At 43.8% G+C, this 21,025-nt stretch overlaps 1 protein-coding gene across 1 annotated transcript in view; it reads right to left on the reverse strand.

Moving 5' to 3' along the window:
• Nucleotides 1-21,025, reverse strand: part of LOC122802137 (centrosomal protein of 295 kDa-like) — a 1,720,043-nt gene that overhangs the window by 758,108 nt on the left and 940,910 nt on the right. Inside the window, exon 8 of the mRNA XM_044071818.1 lies at nt 3,581-3,690. Within this exon, the coding sequence (XP_043927753.1) occupies nt 3,581-3,690 (110 nt within the window). The remainder of the gene's footprint in view (nt 1-3,580; nt 3,691-21,025) is intronic.

Here is a 21,025-nt window from a genome sequence, read left to right on the forward strand (position 1 = left end):
ATGGGATTTTTGGAGGAACTGGCCCTACCCCCCTTAGGTCCCTGAGTAATGACCTCTGGGTCAGCTGCAGGGTTCTTGAACAAATACTTATGGGTGTCTGGCACTCTGTAATATCTGTCAGGCTTTCTGGGTGCAGGGGGCAGGGCATCAGGGGTGAGGCCAAACTCCAGGAAGACATCTTCCACCACATCCAGAATGGGAGGAATGGCTAACCGTTTATGTTGTGGCAAGTCCAGGAACTCTCTCAGTCTTGACCGGGGGCAGTTCTGAGCCTCCCAATGGAAATGCTCTCTGAGGGAATTTAAGGTCTCCCTGAATGAGAGGTCCTAAGGAGGGGGTGCAGAAGGAACTGATTCCTCAGTATCTGAATCTTCAAAGGCTGCCAGGAGCTGTTCTTCAGTGTCTCAGTCCAAAAATTCAGAGTCCTCTGACTCTGGCTCCAAAAGCACTTCTGGAGAAAGGTCCCTTCTTTTGGCTGGAGTAGCTTGAGCAGACTGGTTACCCCTGATGAGGGAGATTAAATCCTTAGTCATCCTAAGTAACTGCTGAGACTGAGCAGATTGGGTGGGAGGTAGTCGGTGACTGGGCTCCGAGGAAGGTGTTTTCCTAGGGGTGGCCTTTGTCTTAGGTCTAAGTGATTCAATGGGCTTATATGTGGTTTTGACTGATGGCGTGGCCAGTCTTTGGTGGTCATGCAAAAGGCCTCCGCAGAAGCCGGTGCTTGCAAAGCGGCTCCAGACCCAACCATGAGGCTGGTGACCGACATTTCGTAGGAGGAGCCTGATCTAGCGGAGTACCGGACTCCAAAAAGGGTCTCGGTAGAGGCCTGCGATGGCTCTTCAGTTGTCAAGGGCTGCATATGCGCCTCACTGAGTTCTGCTGTACTAGTGGACGGTTGGCTGGCTGACTTCAGGTTTGAGTTGTCTGACGGCCTAACCTTCTGTGGTTTCTTTCCTTTTCCTTTCTCATTTTCGGAATTTCCACATTAGATTGACATACGGATGCCATTTCGCATCAATAACTACTCTGCCTGAAATGCCTAGATACAAATTCAGCTCTTCTACGGATGGTCTTAGTGTTAAATAAGGCACAGAACTGACATCAGGGGATGTCATCGTCTGGGCCTAAACAAGTTACACACAAATTATGAAAGTCTTGGTGTGGTACTTGTTTTCCACAACAGAGACAGTTATTCACTTTCTCAGACATCAATTTAAGTGCAAGAAAAGGTTCCTCAATGGGGCACTTAGCTTTAGTAGGTTTCTCCCTCACTCTGGCAACGGCGGACTGATGCACTCGCAAACTGCTTCTGCTTCGGGCTCCAAGGCAAGAAAGACTGATGTAATGGCGTCAGCTGCCTCCTTTTATAGCCCTGACGACCTGACGTCAGTCTCAGGTGACAGACAGCCGACGCAGGAGGGAAATCCTTTACTCTGGTATTCGGGCTGGCTGAGGGCTACCCAGCAGGAATAACCCACAAGTGATGACTGCAACAGTGAAACACGAAGAACATCAGCACTTGGGTTTGCTTTCAGTTTTTATGCATTGTTTTGCATTGTTTTGCACTGTTAAAGACAACGAAATTTCTTTCAGATTTGATTTCGGTACCAGGGCACAAAGTGAATATTTTTGCTGAGATAACTCCTTTTTACTGTCCCTCTTCAGTCAATTCATTGAGACACAAAAACAGTTCAATCAAAATGTTGATTGTTAAGAATAGATGAACAGCGCATTTAAACTACACTAACATGCCTAAACCAGCGAACATGGCAGAACTAGATACTAAATACACAGGAAAAAAAGGTATTCTGGAACATTCCTTCCAACAGTATTTCACACCCATTACTGAAAGTAGAAATAAGCAATTATCATTACATCTCTAAATATTCTCATCCCAGTACTACGTTCCCATGATTTCATCCATATAGTTATACAAACAAGGCTGTATATCCATTATGGAACAGAGAGCAGAATAAGGCCATTCTTTGTTTTACATCAAATAAGTGCTATGAACCTGATCTAGCTTACAATATAAAGTTGCTATAAACATGTTTCTGGTTTGATATACAGAAATCCATTTTGTCAACTGTGATATCTGAAATAATTCTACTAGAGAAAATGCATTCTGTCACTTTTTTTTTTTCTTGAGATTTCAATATAGGTCTATCAATTTTTTGTCTTAACTCTGCCTCAAAATCTGCCAGTACCTATTTATGTCCAGATATGGACTTCTATCACAGAACAGTTACCACAGGACTGGGAACAGTACTCGTAATGCCACCCACATTTCATTTTCCCGTCTTTTTCTTTTTTAAGCATTAGATTTGTACAGTGAACAAAAGATAACTTTACAACTTCCTGCAGAAGTACAATTCATTAGGACAGATAATGCAAAGTTACAGTATGTATTTACACTAGTTTTACATCAATTATTGCTTCACTAATTTCTTGAGCACATGGTTCATAATTCCAAGACCATTTTCCCCCACTGCATTTCTTTCATAGCATATTACACTCACTATGCATACATCTGCTAAGCAATCTGTCAGCAACCTCATAGCCTTTCATTGCTAAAAATTTAAAAAGTATTTTATTCTATTTTACTTTTACATCGGTTATTGCTTCAGCAATTTTTCAGTACATGCTTCTACTCCCAAAACCATTTCACTGCAATGCATTTATTTCACAGCATATTACACTTCACTGCACATACCACTACAAGAAATTACCCATTCCAAGTGCAACTTCTGTGTTACAAGGTCCCTTGGTACTACAGTGGTCTAATGTGGGCATAATTCATTTTTACTACATCACTCTCACAAGCTAACGTCAATTTAAACAGAGTGTACATATTTTACATGGTATATGCTCCAGAGAAAGAGAGGAAAAGGATTTTACTTACAGAAGTTGCTGAAATGCTAAAACTTTATTAAGTGCAGCTGACTTGTCCAGAGAGAGAGTGGCTGTTTGACTGGGTGTCAGTAGTATCAGTGATCATAAGTCCACCACAGATTAATTAACACAATCCTAACACTGAAATATCCATTCAGAGTTCAGTGGTGAGGACCATCTTGCATACATGGATTTAAAGGTTGGGAAAAAGCTCAAAAACTCAGAAAACACCCAAACCCACATGGATTATGAGGTCTAGTGAACCTCAGACCCTTGCCTCAACTGTATTTTCTTAAATGACATAATTTAGATTCTTCAGCAATTTTCTTGTGGTCTGACTCAGACGGTAGAGAGTATGATTATTAATATGTGGTCTTGGTTACCCTCACCCCCCGTTATGTTTTAAAGTTGGTCACATACTTTAGTTGCTCACTTTCAACATGGGAAAAGGTGGTAACCCTAGCTTACACTCCTACTACTACTACCACCACTACCACTAGTTTTGATCTTAAACAAATCAATATATTCCAAATATGGACACACAACATTTACACAAGTCACTGCCATTTTAGAAGTAATAAAGTTTTGATGGAAGTGCTAAACAACTGCAGAAGTCAAGACATTACATAGCAGAAAATAAATTGCAGCATTACATACGAGTACATCTCAGGTTCTCATTCAGACATACCTTGTCCACAGGTGCACAATTAAAAAATGGTGGACCAGGGTAGATAATTACACCTCTTCCAACATCAGCAGAATAACTTGGAAAAGCTGAAACTGATTGAGTGGGCAGATCTATGACAGAAAAAAAAAATATATATATACATTAAACATCTAACATGATAAAGAGTAAAAGTAAAGTTCTGTAAGTACACTCAGCATTACACTCACTATAAAAGCAGATGTTCAAATAGAGGGGGCACTTTTGGTATACCATTTTTTATTCTATTCGAACTGCCCAGACCACTAGTGTGCTGTTCAGCTAAAAGAAGTGCCCCCCCCCAGTGCCGCATTAAATTCTTTTTAGTTAAAGAGATCATCAACAAGTGAGCTGTGCTCACTGCCTAACAGCCTCATTGGTGCCAGGAATGGGACTCGCCTTCTGATCCCACCTAGGTGTGAGAATTACTTTCAAGAGCACTCAGAAAAAATAGGCTCCCCTAGATAAGGTTACAGGTTCCCTTTTAAGGAACAGGCAGAAAAACGCAACTATCTACCTTCTTTATATCTACCCTATTAAGGAAACCAAGTGAAAATGCAAACATTTAAGAAAAGGTCAGCTGTACTCTTTTCCCCTAGCACAGGGAGAAAGGCCCTAATATGTCACACTTCCTTCATCTATCCTTCACTTAATTTCTGGCATGAGGAAGCTATCAGGAAGCCTATACTACAGCAGTGATCATTTTATTCAATCATCCACTGTTCAGACTATACTCATGGAACTATACTATGTTGAATATATAAGGAATACTGTTGCAGTGCAATTCTTTATCCATGGGAAAACTCCTAAAAGTCAGTTCTGAAAGACTGTAGTGGCAAAGCCTGTCCTGCTCCTGGATTTAATGTCTAATGGGCAATGTTTGCGGGGGTGGGGGGTGGGGGGGTACAGAGGTTCAAGTAGCTATCCCATAAATGCTCTGAGATGAAACACTCAAATAATGATGTTGTGGTGGCTGATGCGGGTTAAGTGTGGCCTTTAAAGTGTCTTCCACAGTTTTCATGACAAATCACAATGCACTCACCTGGAGATTTCTAGAGAGCTTGTTTAAATCCTAACCATCAGTTTCACATCCACAGCATTAAATGCAATAAGTTTTTCCCTTTTCTTTTTGAGTGAGGGTAAAATACTAGCAGCTGAGTGGTTTAATTTAGGCTGATTCTGAAACTACTTTACTCACGTAGGATGGATTAGTTTTATGACCAATCCTGGCTTTATGAAAAGTAGTGCAAGTTTAGAGAGCCTAAAGACATTAGGGGCTGCAGTTCAGAAAAAAATTCTAGCAGAAAAAGTGTCTTCTAAGAGTAGACTTTAAAGGTAACTAAGGTAGTGAGTTCAAAAGGGAAAAAAAATAACTCTTCTAACAAAAAAGTAAAATATGATAGTGAAGGAATAAGACTCCTATTGTGAGACTGACTGCAGAAACCCAGAAAAAACTTGCTTAATTACAGTGTTGGGGGAACCTACAGAAGTATTAGAACTTACAATAACAGTAGATGTCCTACTGATCACTGTTGTAGTATTCCTGACATATGGGGGTCGACACCACTGATATCCAGGTGGGGTACCAAGGCTTTACCTTTCTGGGGTGGTGCATCCAGTGCATGATCTCAGCTCGTAAGCATAGTGGTATAAAGGCATACATACGAGATGCATCCCCAGACTATCTCCAAGCTAGCAGCCTGCAGCCTACTGACAGAGGGAGACTGGTCAGCAAGGAAGGGTGCAGCTTAAACAGGCAAGAGAAAGTACAGTTGTGTACACTTACCATAAATGTAGATGTTCAAGTGTATTCACTGTTGCAGTCATTACATTTGGGTTACCTGTTTGCAGGTAGTCCTCCAGTCAGCCTGATTAACAAAGTCTTGGGTCCTGCATCAGTTGCTGTCCCTTCTTCCATGATGTCAGGTCGTCAGGGGTATAAAACATGCAGCCGACGCCGTTACATCAGCTTTTCTTGCCCCAGATGTCAGCTGCCCCGCTAATGGGAAGCAATTAAATATAAGAGTACAATGATATACCTCCAACAAAAAAGCAAATACACCAAAAAGCTTTTAAGCATAGTAAAGGAAAGTAGAGGTATAACCAAAAGAAGTTAGGGAGCTGGAGGGAGGGTAACCAGGACTGCAACAGTGAATACACTCGAACATCTACATTTATGGTAAGTGTACACAACTGTACTATGTCCTCCGTGTTTCACTGTTGCAGTCATTACATTTGGGTAGATTCCCAAAGCTACGGTTGGGAGGAGGAATTTAAATAGCATTACGACCGGCTATAAGGCCCTGCAAGACTGCAGTGGCAAAACCAGCTCTGGATTTAGAGAAAATTGGCAAACGATAATGCTTGGTGAAAGTATGTACAGAACTCCAAGTAGAAGCTTCTAGGATGTCCCTGGTAGGGACGCCTCTGAGAAAGGCTGTAGAGGTAGATGCAGCCCTGGTGGAGTGAGGTCTGATCCCCTGGGGGATAGGTTTTCCATGGTGCTTACTGCAGAAATTAATGTAATGGCCTATCCATTTAGAAATGGTTTGCTTTGAAATAGCCTTCCCCTCTGCCCCTGCAGCAAATGCCACCAGCGGTTGTTCAGATTTCCTTTGAGGTTTAGTCCTGTCTAAGTAGAATCTAAGCTGTCTGTGAATATCTAAGGAATGCAGTATCCATCTCCCTTTGTTCTACGGATTAGGAAAGAAGGTTGGCAAATTAATGGACTGGTTAAGAGCCACACTGAATACCACCTAGGGCATGAAGGATGGATTGGTTCTGAGGGACACCCTGTCTGCATGAAAGATGATGAAAGGATCCAGTACCATAAGGGCCTGTAATTCAGATACCCTTCTAGCTGAAGTGATTGTTAAAAGGAAAGCTGTTTTCCAAGAAAGACGTTTTAAGTCCGCAGTAGCAGCTGGCTCGAAAGGAGGTAGAGTGAGTTTCTCCAAAACAAAGTTAAGGTCCCAGGCTGGAGTTGGAGCTCTCCTGGGAGGTCTCACGTTTTTGGCCCCTCTGAGGAACTGCTTGAGCAGTGGATGAGAGCAGAGGGGATGTTCTGTGTTATAATGAGCTGAAATGGCTGAGGTGTGGATTTTAATGGAGGAAAAACACAGGCCCTTGTGAAGCATCTCAGTTAAGTATTGTAAAATCTGAGGTAAATTGGGCGCTGCTGTGCTCATCCCTTGAGATTGGTTCCAGACACAGAATCTTTTCCATTTTTCAGCATAAGATCTTCTAGTACTAGGCCTCCTTGCCTCTAAAATGATAACCATCACAGGTTTACTGAGGGATGGTAAAAAAGAGATTAGTTAATTAGCCAGGCTGCAAAGTTCAGTGCTAGAAGCTGAGGGTGCATAATCTGGTTCTCCTGCTGCGACAACAGGAAAGGAGTCTGAGGCAGGTGCCATGGGGATAACCGTGACACACTGTGCAGGAGGGGGTACCAGTGCTGGCATGGCCAGTCTGGAGCAATGAAAATCATCCTTGGTTTGTTCTGTTTGATTTTTAGTAGTACTCTGGAGAGCAGAGGCGGGAAGGAATAGACTGATAGGTTTTTCCACCTGAAGGACAGAGCATCCACTTTCTAGGCTTGATTGCGGGGAGTCCTTGTGCAAAATTTGTCCAATTGGTAGTTCTGGGGAGAGGCAAATAGGTCTATATCTGGGCTCCCCGTTTGCTTGTCAACATGTTGAAAATCCTTGGTTCCAGTTTCCACTTGTGTGGGTCCATGAGGTTTCTGCTTAGTCCGTCTGCCAGTGTATTTAATTTTACTGGCAGGAACTGATCTTGTAGGTGCACTTGGTAGCTCACGGCTGTGTTCCACAATGCCATGGCTAGTCTGCAGAGGGGGTAAGAATATGTACCCCCCCCCGCTTGTTTATGTACCACATAACAGTGGTGTTGTCCGTCTTTACCATTAGTTGTCCTGGAAGAATGTGGTCCTTGAAGGCTGTCAGAGCATTCTGTACAGCTAACATTTTCTTTTTGATTGATATGCAGGTGCATTTGACTCTGTTTCCATTTGCCCTGAATGCACTTCCCTGCCAGGTGAGCCCCCCATGCATAGTCTGATGCGTCTGTTGTTAGGGTTTGGGCGGCAAGGGGTGGTGTGAAAGGTAGTCCCTTGTTTTGGTGGCAGGCCCCTGCCCACCAAAGGAACTCTAGGCATAGGCAAGGTATGATAGGAATCATTGCTTCTAAATCCTGGGAATGTTGACACCATAGTCTTTTTAGATACCACTGTAGTTTCCTCGTATGCAGTCTTGCATATGGAATTAAAAGAATGCAGGAGGCCATGAACCCCAAAGACTTGCAGATAGCAGGGTTTTTGTGGCCACTTGTTTGAAGTAGGTTGTCAAATGAATTTGTTTCTCTGGTGTGAGGTAAGCCATCTGGGAAGTTGTATTCAAGCTTGCTCCCATGAATATAATTTGTTGACAGGGTACCAGGTGAGGTTTATTTTCGTTTATGGTGTACCCCAGACATGTTAGAACCCTTTGTACAAAGGCCAGATGATTCAAAAGTATGTCTTGGCTTTCTGCCTGAATTAGACAATCGTCCAGGTATGGGTATATTTGAATATTTCTTTGCCTGCAAAATGCAATAACTGGAGCTAGGCACTTTGTGAATACCCTGGGTGCAGTAGATAACCCAAAGAGCAGTGCAGAGAACTGATAGTGCGTGTAGCCTGCTTTGAAGCGAAGGTATCTTCTGCAAGAATCCCTGATCAGGATGTGCAGGTATGCTTCTTTTAAATCTAGTGTTGCCAACCAGGTGTCTTTGCCTAGCATAGGAAGCAACTGGTGAAGAGTCAGCATCTTGAGTTTTGAAAACTCCAAAAAGGTGCTTATAGTAGACCGGTCCAGGATAGGACGCCATGAATTGTCTTTTCTGGGTGAAAGGAAAAGTCTAGAGTAGAAACCTTGTCCGTTTTCCTATTCTGGTACCAACTGAATAGCCCCCATGCTTAAGGGAAAGTACTTGCTTTTGGGCCTCTGCCCACTGATTTGGGGGTAGGTCCGGCCACCTGTTTGGTGTTGGCAACATGTGGAAGTGAAATCTGCATCTCTGGGACACTATATTTAAAACCCATTTGCCCTGGGTAATGAGCTCCCAGTTCTTTGAATGTAGAGCAATCTTTCCCCCCAAAGGGGCAGTCAGTTGATAAGCGCTTGGAAATTTTAAAAGGAAGTCATTGAGACAGTTTACCATAGGGGGGAAGTCTTATTACTCCCAGATTTGGAAGTGGAGGCCCCCCCACTGTTTAGTCCTGTGTGTCCCCTGGGACTGAAACTTGGGGTTTCTGCTGTGTCTGGGTTTGGCTTGAGAAGACCTGGAAGGGGCTGGAAAGGACCAATTTTTAGAGAGCCTGTGCCTACTAAATCTAGTAGGCTGAACTTGTAAGAAATCTTTAACAGTTTGCATAGATTTAGCTTTATCTTCCATCTTTTTAAGAACTTCCTCAGCCTTGTTGCCAAACAGGCGATCCTGATTTAAGGGAGCATCCAACAATTTAGCTTTAGCACGATCAGGTAAAGATTGCTCCTTAAGCCAAGCATACCTTCTGAGCACAGACCCAGTAAAAGCAGCCCTGCAAGAGGCCTCTAATGAATCAAAACCACATTGCAAAGTATGTTTTCCAACCTGTTCAGCAGAATGCATTAAATCCTGTAATTCTTTATTTTCCACACAATCAGGAATCAACATAATTTTCTGTTTCAGCAATCCAATAACATGTTGCTGATACGTTAACATATGAAACTAGCAGTTTGAAGCCCTAATGGCCAAGGTTGCAGAAGTGTAAACCTTCTTACCCAATCTATCCAGCACCCTGGAGTCTCTATAAGAAGGGGTAGGATTTTTAGCAGTAGAAGCCATAATGCCCTTGGGCCCCTGTGAAATAGTCTCTGGATCCGCAATAGGACTTTTAAAAAGGAACTTGTGTGACTCAGGAACCCTGTAGTATCTGTCAGGTTTTCTGGGAACAGAAGGCAAGGAATCAGGGGCCAAACTAGATTCCGAAAAAACATAATCAACAATGTCTAGTACAGGAGGAGTAAGAAATCTCTGAGCCTCTTTTTTGAATCAGAAAAATCCTGGCTTTCCCAGTGGAAATGCTCCAAAGTATGTAAGGTTTCACTAAAAGAAAAATCCTCTAGAGGGGAAGCAGAGGGACTAGAGTCCTCTGCATCAGAATCCTCATAAGTGGATAAGGGCAAATCAGGATCATCAGAAGAATCAGAATCCTGGTCAGAAGATTCAGAAACAACCTCATTCCTAGGCCTCCTAGAAGGGGGGGGTGGCTACCCCTGATAAGAGTTATTAGATCTTCAGCCATTCTTATCATTTGTTTTTTAGGCATAGAGGCCTGAGCATGTGGCCTGGGTGTCGGTTTTTTAGGCATGGTCCGAGATTTAGGCCTAAGTGAAGAAGGAGGCGTCGGTGTAATATGCAAGTCCATAGGCCTGAATACACCCTCAGAAGCCGGTGCCTGCACAGCGGCTCCGAACCTATCCAAGGTAGAGACATCCGCAGGTTCCAAAGTTGAAGCATCTCGTGGCATACCGGACTCTGAATGGGTCTCAGTAGAGGCCTGCGAATCAGACGTAGTGGGTATCAGGGGCTGCGAAAGCACCTCACTGCGTACCGGCGAACTGGTGACTGGCTTAGGAGAAGCGTCGCCAGCAGTTTTGGACCTAGGCGGCCTGTCTCTGTCCTTATCTTTGCGTTTTTTCGGAATCCTGGTAGTCGGATGGCTAACCGACAACATTTCTGGATAATTAAACCGAGAACTGAAATATTTAGAGGCGAAAATATACCAACAACGGATAGTGCGCTGATTAAATAAAGCACAAAACTGACAGCAAGGTACGTCGTGGTCAGGGCCTAGGCAAGGAATACAGTACGAATGAAAATCTTTATGAGGTATTTGCTTTCCACAAGTAATGCAATTATTAACTTTTACTGACATCGGTAAGGAGCAATAAAAAGTTTCCCAATGGGGTACTTAGCTTTAGTTGAAGACTTCGTTCAGGAGTCGGCTGACAGGCACTTGCGAACTGCTTCTGCTACAGGCACCGCACAGCAAGAAAGACTGATGTAATGGCATCGGGTGTATGTTTTATACCACTGACGACCTGACGTCATGGAAGAAGGGACATCAACCAACGCAGGACCCTAGACTTTGTTAATCAGGCCGACTGAGGGATACCTGCAAGCAGATAACCCAAACATAATGACTGCAACAGTGAAACACGAAGAACATCTCCACTGTTCCCAGGTAACAAGAGCAGAGGTTAAAGCAAAGGAGGACAAGAAAACAAAAAGTTGAAATGAGGTAGAGAAAAGGAGATGGAGGTTGGAATGGAATACTACAACAGTTATCAGTAGGACATCTACTGTTTTGGTTAAGTTTTTACATAACCATAGTTTTTACATAACCTTACTATGTCCTGACTGAAATAACTGAAGCAGTATTCCTGACATATGGGTGATTCCCACAAATGAAGGAGGAAGAAAGGGTGACTGACTACTGAGTAGAAGAGTTGTCCAGCAGTCTGCAAAGGCTGGTCTGGAACTGGAGAAAGCATCAATTTTATAGCGTTTGGTAAAGGTGTGCACAGAGGACCAAGTGGCAGCCTCAACACAGTCCTGGCATCTACTCCCTTGCAAAAATCCCCTGAGAAAGCCATTGCTCTAGTGGAATGTACTTTCAGGCAAGGTCTTATCATAGTGTAAGCAGCAGAAAGAAATAGATTTAGAGATCCAAGTTGCAATAGTTTGTTTGGAGACTGGGTAGCCCAACTTTGGGCTCATAAAATGTACAAACAGCTGGTCAGTCTTTCTGAAAGACAGTTTTGTCCAGATAAAATCTCAGTTGTCTGTTAATGTCCAGAGAATTTAAGATTCTTTCCCCATTGTTTTGCGGCTTGGGAAAGAAAGTGAATAGCTGAATAGCCAGATTAAGGGACAGCTTGTTTATTACCTTAGGTACAAAAGATGGATTAGCCCTGAGAGTAACAGTGACCTTGTGAAAAACAAGAAAAGAAGGAATGACCCATGATGGCTTGCATCTCCGAAACTTTCCTAGAAGACATGAGAGCCAAGAGGAGGACAGTTTTCCAAGTACAGAATTTTATATAAGCTGAAGATGCTGATTCAGAATGAGGAAATGTAAGCTTTTCTAGCAAAAAAAAAAAAAAAAAAAACTGAGATCCCAAGGGGGAAAGATGGGTTTCCTTGGTGGATAATATGTAGGACTCCCTTGATGAAAAGCCTGACCTCCACTCTAGCCATAAGTGTAGGGCTAAAGAGGGAGGCCATCATTGATGGATGACAGGTGAGCTTTTAGATTTACTATCAAATTGCAGTTCGGACAATGCCCGCATTGGAAAACTCGAATGGCTCAGTTCAACATTTCAGAATAGCGAAAAAAAAAGTTGAAGTCACTACAGCAAATGCACACTAGCATTTGCTGTTGTGGATTCAACATTTTGAATGCAGATAGCACTATAGTAGGGATCGGGAAATGTACCCTTTCCCTCACTGTAGTGCGATCTTGGATTTTATATAGATACGTATAGCAGGGGTGTGGGGGGAGGTGCATGGGGGCTTGCCCTCCTGCAAAACGTTCATAGGGCTTGATCAGAAGTGTGGTATTTTTGGTAAAGTTGACATTCCCAAGTTGTCGGACTTTCCTTAAATACCTCCCTTTGGTCATGTTCCTGTTAGTACATTTGATTTCCAACATTTTGGGTTGGAAATATGAACACACACACATCGCAGGTGCGAGATTTTGATAGCAAACCAAACTTTTACAGAAGAGTAGGCCAAACCCGATCAAAACAGTTGACAAAGATATTGCAGTACAGCAGGAACTTGTGATAAGAGTGGATTGTGACTATGTTTGTGGCACCAAATGGAAAACATTCTCCATTCAGCTGTGTAAAATTTTCTAGTAGTGGGTCGCCTGATTTCTTGTAGGAGATGTACAACCTTTTCAGAGAAGTGGTGTCTTTGAGGAATTAAAATTCTATCATCCATAGAGTCAAGTTGAGAGATGGAAGATTTGTCTGGAGCAGCAATCCTTTCTGTTGCATATCAGGGCTGGTTGTAAAGGTATTTTCCTGCAAGTCACCTTTGTCAGGTGAAATAGCAGGGGAAATCAATGCTGCCTTGGCCAAAAGGGCGCCACTAAAAGGAGCTTGGGTGCTTCCTTTAGTGCCTTCAGAAGAATTTTTTGAAAAGGAGGCAGTGGAGGTAAAAGCATACAGGAACTTTCCTGTCCACTGAGAGGAGAAGCATTTGTCCTACAGACTGTGGGGCAAGGGTCCCTGGCACACAACTGGGGAAGATGATGGATGGATGGATGGTGATGCAAATAGATCTATCTGAGAAATGCTCCACTGAAGGATGATTGTGTGGCAAAGTCAATGTCCATATGTGGGAGTCCTCCTGGAAGCAGCTTCTGGAGCCTGCCAGCACATTGTTCTGAGAAGGAACCTATGTTGCTGTAAGTGTGACGCTTATGTAGGTGCTAAATTCCATACCTCCTTTGCTAACCTGTACAGTGGATAAGACTTAATGCATACCTGTTTATGTACCAAATTGACTGTGGTGCTGTCTGTGTGCACTTGGAGTGGCCCAGGATTCCAAAGCTGGGTGAAGGTCTGAACAGCTTGCAGAAAAGCCCTCATTTCCTTCAGACTGATATGTTCCTTTAGGAAAGAATAATGGTTAAGGTCCTCGCCTCCCATGCACAAGGTTAGATCCTGACCTCCAGCCAAGGCCTGTTTGGAGAGTGCATGTTTTCCCTGTGCCTCTGTGGGGAACCTCCCACCTTCAAAAAACATGTAGAGTGTTTCCATCTCAAACTCACCAAAGAATGGCGCTGTGGGCAGCACAAACTCTACATGGTGCCCTTCAGGGTGGAACAGTTGTAGAACCAACCACTTTGGGCATCTACTGTGTTGCATAGTATCTTCATGGCAGGAGAACATGGATCAATGACTGCACTCTGTGGCAGGGCTAACCACTTGACGGTGTAAAAAATATGTCTCTAGGTGATTCAGGCGTGTTGACTAATGTCACCAAAATGGGCATGGGTATTTCCTGTTAAGTGGATTGAGGACCTGGGCTACTCTGTCCTATGCCTGGGAACCATGCTAATGGTGGGAAGGCTATATATCCCCTTACTGGCCGGTGTACACCCACCTTAAAGCCCTGCAGCCCTGAGTCAATAAGTTAATGGCCGGCCTGTGTCCAGATGCCCAGCTTGGGTTACCTGGGATAACTCTAAGTGAAAGCTGGATGTAAAACCAATCAACCTGCTAAACATGAACTAAGAATTGCTACACTCAGTGTAGGTTCACTGAAAAGGTTCACTGAAAAGACGCAGCCTGGAAGTGAATTACATGATGGTAAGGAGGAGGCTGGACATCCTATGTATCCAGGAGACAAGATGGAAGAGCAGTGAAGCAAAGCCACTTGGATTTGGGATCCAGAGCCCACTACTCAGGAGAAGGACAGCCTAGAAATGGTGCGGGAATCGTGGGAGGGAGAGGCTTTAGAAGACAGGGATGTCATCAGAGTTACTGAAAGACTCATGGCAATCTGACTTCAGCTTAATGATAGAGCAGTATTCATAATAGCAGCCTATGCCACACAGCAGGAAGTGATAATGAGGAAAAGAATGCATTCGGGCAGCAGTTACAGGACCTACTATATAAAGCAGGACAACATGAATTGGTGCGAATAACTGGTGACATAACTGCACATATTGGGACAGACAGAAGAGGATATGAGGACTGCGTGGGTCCACATGCGTGGGGCAAAAGGAATAAAGGAGATACCATTCTAGACTTCTGTCTGGCAAATGGCTTGATAGTAGCCAACATGATTTAGAAAAAGAGACAGAAGATCACATACAATAGTGGCCAACATGCAACTCGCATAGACTTCCACCTAGTACAGAAAGGGCAGTGGGGTATAATCAGTGATTGCAAAGTCACCCCTGATGAAAAAATTTGCCCACAGAATAAACCACTGTTTGCCACAATCTGCTCTAAGCAGTGGACAGCAAGGGCTTTGGTCAACAGAGACCAAGCTGAAGACCTGGAAGTTGACTGGAGAGAGAGCACAATACCTCAAGGAATTCATCGGGGTTCCAGCACCTCAAGAAAAGGAAATAGATGTAGTTGAAAGAGAATGACGACGCCACAAAACAGCATGTGTGAGGACTACAAAACACACATGCAGCCGAGCCAGGTATGGAAATAAGGTACATAAAGAAAGTTGGTGGTGGAATGTAGAAGTCCAGGAAGTCATTAAAAGAAAGAAGGAATGCAAGAAAAAGTGGGAGATAGAAAAGACGGACCAGGCCAGAACACTGGCTGGTTAATAAAGAAGCTAATAAAGGGGATGCAATAGCAAAGAACAAGGCATCTGAGACACTCCACCAGCTTCTGGAAAGTCAGTCAGTAGATGGCACAAAAACTTTATCAGGGTGCAAGGTAAAGATAGAAAGATAAAGAAGATAGTCAGGCACCCGTCATAAGGGATGCCAGCAATAACCTGCTCACCGGTCCACAGGACATCAAAGGCAGATGGAAGGAGTACTTCCAGCAGCTTCCGAATGAAGAAAACCCCACAGAAGCTGTACTATCCCATAAACAGCCTATGGTAAGAGAAGAGGAGGAGCCCACCCTAGAAGTTGTTAAAATAGCACTAAGGAAAACAAAGTCAGAGAAAGCAGCAGGCTCAGATGAGATCACAGCAGATATGAGCAAGACGTTGGGTAAGATGGGGAAACATAGCTCTGAGAGTACTCACAGCAGTATGGAGAGATAGATTTATCGTAGATAACTGGAGAATAAGCATACTATTGCCAGTGTTCAAAAATAAAGGTGACATTCACAACTGTGGACAGTACAGAGGTAATCAAACTCCTATGAAAGAGTATGAAAGTTCGGGAAACAGTGACTGATAAACGAATACGCAGAGTACTAGAAAGTAAAATGGGAGATGAGCAATTCAGATTTAGATCAGGGTACAGCACAACCGATTTGATATTTGCAGTAAGACAGATAGTTTAGAAGAAGCTAGAGCTGAGGAAAGAGCCCAACTGGGCATTCCTAGACTAGAGAAAGCATATGACAAGGTCCCAAGAAAGCTTATTTGGGCAGTCCTGCTGTGGTTTGAAGCTCCAGAAACACTGGTAGAATTAATCCAAGCTATGTACAAGGACCCAATGACTCAAGTACGAACAGTGTTTGGTCTTAGAGGGGTTCCCAATGGGAGTGGGTGTGCACCAAGATTCAGCTCGAAGCCCACTGATGTTCATACTGGTGATGGACTACATTAGCAAACAGGTTGGAGGTGACAGATCAACAAAGCTGCTGTATGCAGACGATGTGCTATTACAGGCAGACTCTAAGCAAGAACTTCATCAAATGACAGAGGATTGGAATGCAAAACAAAGCACATGGGATGAAACAAAGTACATACAAGACAGTTGTAATGGCAGCAAATGGTGGAGTTCAGAAGATGCTGAGAATTGAAATAGAAGGGAATATAGTGGAACAGGTTAACACCTTCAGGTATCTAGGAGGCGTGGTTGAGAGCAAAGGAAGTCTGAATGAGGAGGTCAAAGCTAGAATCAAAGGGGCTGCAGCCAAATGGCACAGAATGTCAGGCATAGTATGTGACAGAAGAATGCCAAAGAGAAGTTGAAAAGTAAGGTGTACAAAAATGTGGTGTGACCAGTAGTACTGTAAGGTGCAGAAACCTGGGCAGTAAAGAAACAGCAGTTGAGGAAGCTAGAGGTGATGAAGTGCCTGAGACAGGTGGTAGGATGCACAGTGTGGGAGAGACAAAGAAATAAGGACATAAGAGAAGAAGCCAAAGTAGCTCCAATTGCAGAAAAGGTCAAAGAGAACCGATTACGGTGGTTCAGGCACAGGTGCAGAAAAGCAGAAAAAAATCTAATGAAGATGATTTGGGACACACAGGAATAAGAGAAGAGGAAAAGTACAGTTTTGTACCTACCATAAATGTAGATGTCCGATAGGAATGCATCTGCAGTCCTTACAAATGGGTTGTCCTGTCGTCAGGCAGCCCTTCGGTCGGCCGGATTCCAAAGTCTGGGTCTGGCCTCGGCTGGTGTCGCACTTCACCCGACGTCACAGCTGCAGTTATTCGGGTATAAAGGCATCAGCCGACGCCATTTTCCTCAGTGTTTCTTGCCCCAGATGCCAGGTGCCCTCTTGGAAGGCTAAATTTGGATAAATGCCAATGATTCCAAATAGTAGAGAGCAAACACAAAAATAAGCATGTATGTACATATATACAAACAAATACACCATAATAGATTCCCCCAGCTAGCTATAAGATGGGCAAATACCCTAGGAGCACCACAGAGGGGAAGGCGGGTGGGTAATCCTGACTGCAGATGCATTCCTATCGGACATCTACATTTATGGTAGGTACAAAACTGTACTATGTCCTTCAAGGATGCATCTGCAGTCCTTACAAATGGGTAGAATACCATAGCCAAACTGGGGGAGGTGGAAAAATAAAGTTATGGTGTAGTTAGGATCCCTTGCAAAACAGCAAAGGCAAAATCTGCTCGGGATCTAGAGTATAAAGGTAAATTATAATGCTTGGCAAATGTATGCACGGAGCTCCAAGTGGCAGCCTCTAAAATGTCCTTGGTAGCCACTCCTCGTAAGAAGGCTGTGGTAGTGGCTGTAGCCCTTGTAGAGTGAGGCCTGATGTTCTCTGGGGTTTTCTTTCCATGGTAGGAGTAACAAAATCTAATGCAATTTCCTATCCACTTGGAGATTGTCTGTTTTGAAATTGCTTTTCCTTCCCTTCCTGTTGCATATGCTACCAGTAGCTGGTCAGTTTTTCTATTGCCCTTGGTCCTGTCCAGGTAGTAGCGTAATTGTCTATGTACATCCAAGGTATGCAGCAGTCTTTCTCCCCTGTTCTGTGGGTTGGGGAAGAATGTAGGTAGGTGGATAGCCTGACTCAAAGAAACTCTGGAGACCACCTTAGGCATAAAGGAAGGATTTGTTCTCATGGACACTTTGTCTTGATGGAAGATCAGGAAGGGTTGTACTGCCATTAATACCTGAAGTTCAGATACCCTTCTTGCTGAAGTGATTGCCAGCAGGAAGGCAGTCTTCCATGATAAGTATTGTAGTTCTGCTGTTGCTGCTGGTTCGAAAGGAGGAAGTGTCAATTTTTCTAGCACAAAGTTCAAGTCCCATGCTGGTAATGGTGGCTTCCTAGGAGGCTTTACATTTTTAATTCCTCTCAGAAACTGTCTGAGCAGAGGATGTGAGAAGACAGGAGGATCCAAGTCGTATTTTGCTGAAATAGCTGATGCATGAATCTTGATGGAGGAATAGGACAGGCCTGTGTGGAAGAGCTCTGCCAAGTATTCCAGGATGTTGGCTATGTTTACCAGTGACACATCTTCTCCTTTTGCAGTACTCCAAATGAAATATCTTTTCCATTTCGCTGAATAATTTTTTCTTGTTGAGGGTCTGCGAGCCTCAAGGATAATGTCTTTAACCCTTTGGGATAAATTAGGGTTAATTGGTCTTATGCAATGTTCCAGGCAGTCAGCTGCAGAGTTTTCAGGTTTGGATGCAGATTGTTGTAGTTGTTCTGTGTTAACAGCAAGGGAACCAGGGACAGTGGCCATATTTGTTCCCGAGACATGCTCCTCAGTAATGGGTACCAATGTTGCCTTGGCCAGTCTGGAGCTATCAGAATGATCCTTGGACGGTCCTCTTTGATCTTCAATAACACCTTGTGCATCAAAGGAAGCGGTGGGAATGCATATGCTGTCAGGTTTTTCCAACTGAAGGATAGGGAGTCCACCTTCCAAGCAAGTGGGTGGTACGTCCTTGTGCAGAATTTCTTTAGCTGGTGATTGAGTGGGGATGCAAATAAGTCTATTTCTGGAAGCCCCCATTTTCTTGTAATGGTTTTGAAGATGTCCGGATGCAGCATCCATTCGTGGGCATCCGTGGTAGTCCTGCTTAATATGTCTGCTAGAATGTTTTGTTTTCCTGGTACAAAAATTGCTTTTAACTGAATGTTGTAGCTGAGGGCCACATTCCAGAGGTCCAGTGCCATCCGGCAAAGAGGATACGAATGTGTGCCTCCCTGCTTGTTGATGTACCACATAACTGTGGTGTTGTCTGTCCTTATCATCAATAGACCTTGTTGGAGAAATGGTCTGAATGCCTGAATTGCCAGTTTTACTGCCAGCATTTCCTTTAGATTTATGTGTAGGTGCAGCTGGTCTTGAGTCCATAAGCCTTGTATGCACTTGTCCAGCATGTGTGCCCCCAACCGAGGTCTGAGGCGTCCGTCGTGATGGTTTGGCTTGGTTGAGTATTGTGGAAGGGCAATCCTGTGTTTGATTGACAAGCCTGAGCCCACCATAGGAATTCTTGCTTCAGGCATGGAATAATTGGAATTTGGGTTTCTAAGCTGTGCTTGTGTTGAGACCATAAATTCCTTAGGTACCACTGAAGTTTTCTCATATGCAGTCTGGCATGAGGAACCAATATTATGCAGGATGCCATGAAGCCCAAGGCTTGCAGTACTTTTCTTGCTGTCAGATGGTTCTGCTTTGTTAATGCCAAGAAATAGAGAGGTAGCTGCTCCTGTTTTTCTACTGTTAGGAATGCCATTTGCTTTGATGTGTCCAACTCTGCACCCAAAAAGGTTATTCTCTGGGATGGTATCAGTTTTGACTTTTTTAAATTGACTGTGTATCCCAGGGCTTGTAGCAGGTAAATGACCCTTTGTAAGTCTTCTGCTAGCTTGTTCTTGTTGTCCGCTTGTATTAGGCAGTCGTCCAGGTAAGGGTAGATTTGGATCCCCTGAAGCCTGCAATGAGCGATTACTGATGCCAGGCATTTCGTGAACACTCTGGGCAGTAGATAAGCCAAAGGGCAATGCTGAGAATTGATAATGCTCTGATCCTGCAAGAAATCTGAGGTATCTTCTGCAATTTGGTCGTATGGGGACGTGCAGGTATGCCTCCTTGAGATCTAGAGTTACCAGCCAAGACTCCTTGCCCAGCATGGGAAGAAGCTGCTGTAGGGTCAGCATTTTGAATTTTGGAACAATGAGGAATGTGTTTAAAGCGGACAGATCGAGAATAGGTCTCCATTTGCCTTCTTTCCTTGGTACTAGGAAGAGTCTGGAGTAAAAGCCCTTTCCTTGCTCCATATGTGGTACCTTTTCCATGGCTCTCATCTTTAATAACTGATTTACTTGTTGCAGAGCTTCTGCCTTTTGATTTGGAGGTAGGTTTGGCATTCCTCTCTTTCCTGGTAGAGTATGGAAATGAAACCTGTAACTTCGGTCTATTGTCTGCAAAATCCACTTGTCCCTTGTGATGTAATGCCAGTTCTTTGTAAATAAAGCTAGCTTCCCGCCTAAGGGTGCTTCTAGTTGTTCCCTGGTAGGCGGTGCCAGAGCCAAGTCACTGTGATTGTCCTGTAGTAGTGGTGGTGGCTGTGTCTGTGCCTCGCTGGTTGTTACCCTGCCACTGGCGTCCCCTGTAGGCACCTCTGGATTGGTTTCTGCCTCTTGAACGCCTATTCCTGCCTCTCTGTGCTTTGGAGGAGTCTGGAAAGGACCAATTCTTGGAGGGCCAATTCCTGCTAAACCTTGGAGGTTGGACCTGTAAGAAATCTTTCACTGTTTGGAGTGCAGGAGAGCCAAACAAATTGACCTTGTCCATGGGAGCATCTAATAGTTTTGATTTGACATGGTCCGGTAAGGCCTGCTCTTTTAACCATGCATGCCTTCTGATAACTGTGCCAGTCATGGCTGATCTAAAGGAAGCCTCCAGTGCATCATAGCCGCATTTTAAAGAATGGTTACTAACTTGCTGAATGTTATGTACCATTTCCTGAACATATTTCTTGTCTAAAGGTTCATCAGAGGACAGTTTTTTGGTTAACTGGTCTAACATAAATTCTTGATACTGGATCATATGAAATTGAGTAGCAGAAGTGTAAACTTTTTTACCCCATCTCTCTAAGGACCTGGATTCCCTTTCAGAGGGGTGGGGATTTTTGGTAGCGGTAGATGCTACAGCCTTAGGCCCCTGGGAGATAGTCTCGGGATCTGCAAAAGGAGCCTTGTATAAATGGTGATGTGTGTCCGGGACCCTGTAGAACTTATCGGGCTTAGCAGGGGCCGGAGGTAATGAATCAGGAGCAGTTCAAGCATCATTAAATGCATCATCTACAACAGACAGAACTGGAGGTATAGCTAAAGGCCTATGTTGTGGTAAATGCAAAAAGGTTCTAAGCCTTTTTCTGGAGTCTGAAAAATCTTGGCCCCGCCACTGAAATTGTTCCCTCATAGCATGCAAGGTTTCCCCAA

This window comes from Protopterus annectens, chromosome 5.part0, assembly GCF_019279795.1.
Source record: "Protopterus annectens isolate FY-2018-M chromosome 5.part0, PAN1.0, whole genome shotgun sequence".
Lineage (NCBI taxonomy): Eukaryota > Metazoa > Chordata > Ceratodontiformes > Protopteridae > Protopterus > Protopterus annectens.